The 5063-nt window shown below is 36.1% G+C and overlaps 1 protein-coding gene across 1 annotated transcript; it reads right to left on the bottom strand.

Annotated features, from left to right (window-relative positions):
- Window positions 1-249: 249 nt before the first annotated feature.
- LOC125873466 (uncharacterized) lies at window positions 250-2814 on the bottom strand. Its single transcript, XM_049554403.1, has 4 exons — window positions 2298-2814; window positions 1612-1890; window positions 850-1335; window positions 250-689 (listed from the first exon to the last, which is right to left on the bottom strand). Exons 1-4 carry the CDS (start codon window positions 2812-2814, stop codon window positions 250-252), a joined length of 1722 nt encoding a protein of 573 aa, XP_049410360.1.
- Between the last annotated feature and the right edge of the window lie 2249 nt (window positions 2815-5063).

Raw genomic sequence — 5063 nt, 5'->3', positions numbered from 1 at the left:
TTCATAGTTATTTAAAATTGCACAACGTTACATCAGTATGAATACTTTGTTTAAGGAGGTGTGTTAGTGCCTTCTGATCAGTTCTCACCATGAAATGTCTTCCTAATAGGTAATGAGACCACTTAGTAACTGCAAATATGATGGTTAATAGCTATCTATCATACACACACATAGCCTGATGTCTAGCCGCCAATGACTTACTGATATAGGCAATTGTATGCCCTTACTGCATCAAGATAGCACCAATTCCTAAACCACTTGCATCAGTCCAATTATGAATGGTTTATCATAGTCTGGTAATGCTAAGACAGGTGCAATCACTAGTGCATCTTTGGGAACATGAAAAGTTGTAGTAGCGCCCTCATTCCACACAAACTTATCCTTCTTTAATAATTCAATGAGAGGTATAGCAATGGATCCAAAATTCAGAATGAACGTCCTATAATATCCTGTTAAACCAAGAAACCCTCTCAGTTGTTTGATATTTGTAGGGACAGACCAAGCCTGTACTGCAGAAATTTTCTTAGGATCAGTAGCTACCCCTTTAGCACTGATAAAATGGCCTAGGTACTCTACCTCAGGTACCCCAAAAGCACACTTAGAACCTTTGGCAAACAATTGATGTTGCTTCATTAAATCAAACATTTCTTGTAAATGGTTCACATAAGCTGACATATCCTTGTTGTACACTAATATATCATAAAAAACCCAGTACTAAACTCATAAGGAGTGGTTTAAATATTGCATTCATAAGACTCTGAAATGAAGAAGGTGCATTTGTAAGACCAAATGGCATAACCAGAAATTCTTAATGTCCTTCATGAGTTTTAAAAGTTGTCTTATAGGTACTTGTTTCCTTCATCCTTAATTGGTGGTAACCAACTCTAAGATCAATCTTAGAGAACATTTCAGCTCCTTCTAGTTCATCTAACAAATCCTTAATGATAGGAATAGGAAATTTGTCCTTGACTGTCAGTTTATTGAGATCTCTATAGTCTACACAAAGCCTCCAACTCCAATCTTTCTTCCCAACAAGGACTACATGTGATGCATAAGGACTAGAACTAGGTTGTATCACACCTTGATCTAGCATTTCTTGTACTAGCTTCTCAATAATATCTTTCTTCATTCCAGGATATCTATAAGGCCTTTTGTTACCAGGAGTAGCTGAGTCAATGAGTGGTATTTTGTGATCAAAGATGCCTCTATGAGGGGGCAATGTAGTAGGCATATCAAAGAGGCATTTGTACTGTTCCATTAAAACAGTTAAGGCAGGATGAATATCAGTACCTTGAGTTACTTGTATACTGTTGCATTGCCCAACATAGGTTGTATCTGTCACCAAGGTAAGCATGAAAACCTGAACTGATTCAACACTCTTTTTGTTCAAGGATTGGGCCTTGATGGTCTTGATCTAGCTACTAGCTCCCCTTAAAACATGTTTTCTTCCCAAGTGCACAAACTCAATAGTTCTATTTCTAAAGTCAAACAAAATCCTATCCAAAGTGTTTAACCACTGCACACCCAACACTATGTCAACATTCCCTAATGGTAGTAGTAGAAAATCAGAAGAAAAAGTTGTACCCTGTAGTAACCACTTCAGATTCTTACATACTGCAGCAGTTTGAACCTTCCTACCATCAGCTACACTTACTGATTGTTCATGTATAGGTAAAGCTTTACAACCTATCTTCCTTGCCATTGACTCATCAATGAAATTATGAGTACTACTTGTATCAATAAGCACATGTAAGGGTTGTTTTTCATGGTATCCAGTTACTCTAATTGTTTGATAACATGTACTTCTAGTAAATGCTTGTAAGGAAATTGTCATGAACTCATCCACTTCTAACACTTCTTCCTCCATGATTACCTCCTCGTCTTCCAAAACTTCAACCAAATACAACTATTTCTCGGATTTACAAACATCCCCATGCACAAAGGCGTATCCAAGGAGGGGTCACTGGGTTCACGTGAACCCATGCTCCCCTCCCAAGATCATATATAGTAGTGTTATATTTTTGAAAAATATTGAAATATAGATGTGTGAACTCATATTCGGAGTATCATATAATGTGATGATGACTGGGTGCACCTCTCTACGTGAGGTTAGAAATTTGAATTTTATATTCATCTTATTTTATTTTTCTTTGTAAAATTAGATAACACCTCTCTAAATGTTTATTGGTAACACTTTTGATATTTTAATTAGTTTTGGACCTATAATATTAATTTTAACGGTTTTCAGTAATAAGAACCTAAATGTCCAACCGATCAAATTTATATTTTAGATAAACCTTTTTGTAATAATGCACCAATCATCCCGAAATCCTGGATACGCCTCTGCCCATGCATATACTTCTCATCACACAAGAAACACAATCTTTTTGTCCTTTTCTCATCCATCTCAACAACAATCAATAACTTTCTACTAGTATTACCATTATTGAATATGTTAGCATTTGGTTCATAAGGTTTCTTGACAGTTGTGCTAGAAAAAGTAGGTTTTTGTACACCCTGAAACCTAGATGGATTATGGAGAAGATCAGTCTGATTCCTGCTGGTTCTACTTATTCCCCAAGACTTAGCTTGAGCATCAAAAACCTCTTCCTGCAACTTAGCTAACTTGTAGGTTTGCATTAAGGTTTTCGGTGCTTGCATTCTAACAACTTTGTTGAGCTCAGGTTTTAACCCTCTGAGAAAACAATTGATGGCATTTTTGTTTGACAAATTATCCCCATTCAATAACCTATCAAACTCAGCCTGATATGTTCTAACATCCTCAGTTTGTTGTAGATTTTTAATAGCTTCCATTAACAGCCAACACATACTCAGACCAAGAAGGATCTATAACTGAGTTCCTAGACTTCAAGTATGATCTATGCCAAGCAATAGCTTCACCATCTAAATGGATAGATGCTACTCTCACCCTCTGATCATATTGAACTTCATTCATGGCAAAAAATTGATCCATCTTATATAACCATGCCCTTAAATCCGACCCCAAAAATAAAGGAAAATCAAGTTTAGAACATCGGGTAAGAAATTTACCATTAGAATTTTGGAAATTCCCAGCTAAATTGCAAAACCCCTATTCTCTATCTCCACCCACAGATGATTTTTCTAATCCATTTCCTTGTCCTTCTATTTTGCATTTCCTAGGGCTTGCTTGATCTCCATTAATTCCTTATCTGTCTGGACATTTCTATCATTCATATTCACCATGCCTTCTTCTGCAATTGGTCTTGTATCTGAGACAATTTTCCCTCCATTTCCTCCGAAGATCTGTCTTGATTTTTGTCCTAAGCAACCATGATTTCTTAGCCGAGGACCAGCAACTCTGATACCAATTGATCCAATTAACAGTAATCCAAAGGATAATATCAACTAGGAGGCTGAACCTCGAAGAAGAAGATAACTACATCAGGGCAATTCCGAGATAGAAGCTAAGAAGAACAGAGTAAAAGAGAGAAGAGACGAATTATCATATATCATTCAATGTCTTAACAACTGTATTACATCTCTATTTATAGAATTGAAATGGAAGCTAAAGCTATAGCTAATGAAATAACTGCTTTAACAAACTCTAACAAACAATGAACAATGATAATTGTTTTTATGACTAATGAATAGTAGTAACTACTTTTTAATATTCCTAATCAGCTAAGCATTGTATCACGCGATTTGACCGTAAGCCCTGCAAGAATCAGTTCCATTGCATCTTTGGGCAAATTGCAACTTAAAACTAAGTAATCTTCTTCATTATAGTTTTGATCCGCCATGGAATTAAACTTCAAGAATCAGTTTACGCACACTGCGGCAGTGTTGCTATAATCCAGCCAACAATCTATGCTAACCCTACTCGAAAAAAACATATATATTGACCCTATCTTGAGACTCAAAATTATGAATATATACTTAGTCCATTTTGGTAACAATGAATTTAAAACCTTATAATACGCGCAACAACCGTCTTGTACGAATAATTGGCATGTTTTCATCAACCTTGCTAAGTTTTACTAGTTGTCGCTTTCAATTTGATTATACTTCTTTCTAATTTCCTGCTTTAAGTCCTACCAATAATGGTAAGTCCGAGTCGAGTAAACCATTATTGGTAGGACTTTGGGTTCATATATGAATTATAATTGGTAGGGCGAAAAATGAATCTTCCATTACGATTTTTCCATTATTGAAAGAAATTTCATTGTTAAAGAAGAGGGTCAACAATCAAACTAGATTTGATGAAAAACAAACTCAATAAAATTGTCTTGAGTTATTTGGGAACAAGTTGTTCATCATATTTTATTGTAATTTCCCACGAAGGGCTAAAACAAAAACCAAAAAGGCTTGAGAAGGCTTCGTACATGCCGAGATTGGAAAATAGTATGGAGTTGTTAATGAAAGGATGACAAGAAAAACCAATGGAGTTGTCGATGAAAGGACGACAAGAAAAAACACAAAGTAGTTTATTGTCGTAGAGCTTTGCTAGTAGTGTCGAGCTTTACTCGTGATTCAACTGGAACTAAGGACCTGAACTAAATGGAATGACAAAGCTCTCACGTGGCTACCTAAAGAATGAAGAATCGCTAATGATAGTGACGGAACCAGGATTTTTAACAAGAGAGTTCAAAATTTGTAGAAATAGACAGACAAAGTAGCCGAAGGGGGTTTGACATCTACTATATATGCATAAACAATTATTTTAACCATGTCATAAATAAGATAATTTTCCGCCTAAGGGGGTTTGGATGAACCCCCTTAGTATAAGGTGGCTCTGCCCCTACCTACTGAGCGAGAGCGAGTGCGAGTTGACTGAGTAAGCATGAAACAAGCTAAATAGAAATGGTAGCAATGCCTTCAATAAGGACCAAATACGATAAGACAATTTTTTTTGTTAGCTAGTCGTATAGGTAGTCTAGTTTTGCCAAGGTTGGAATGTCTATTTTTCTAGCTTCACCTCCCATCTTTTTTGAAGGATAATGTAGTTCTTATCCTTGTGTTGTAATCGGAGGCTAAGGCTAAGTCCCCTTGTAACTGTCTTCCTGATTTATAACACCCTAGAC

This window comes from Solanum stenotomum, chromosome 8 (genome assembly GCF_019186545.1).
Source record: "Solanum stenotomum isolate F172 chromosome 8, ASM1918654v1, whole genome shotgun sequence".
NCBI classification, from domain to species: Eukaryota; Viridiplantae; Streptophyta; class Magnoliopsida; order Solanales; family Solanaceae; genus Solanum; species Solanum stenotomum.
The sequence above is the reverse complement of the archived record's forward strand: the minus strand, read 5'-3'. Positions and strand labels throughout refer to the sequence as shown.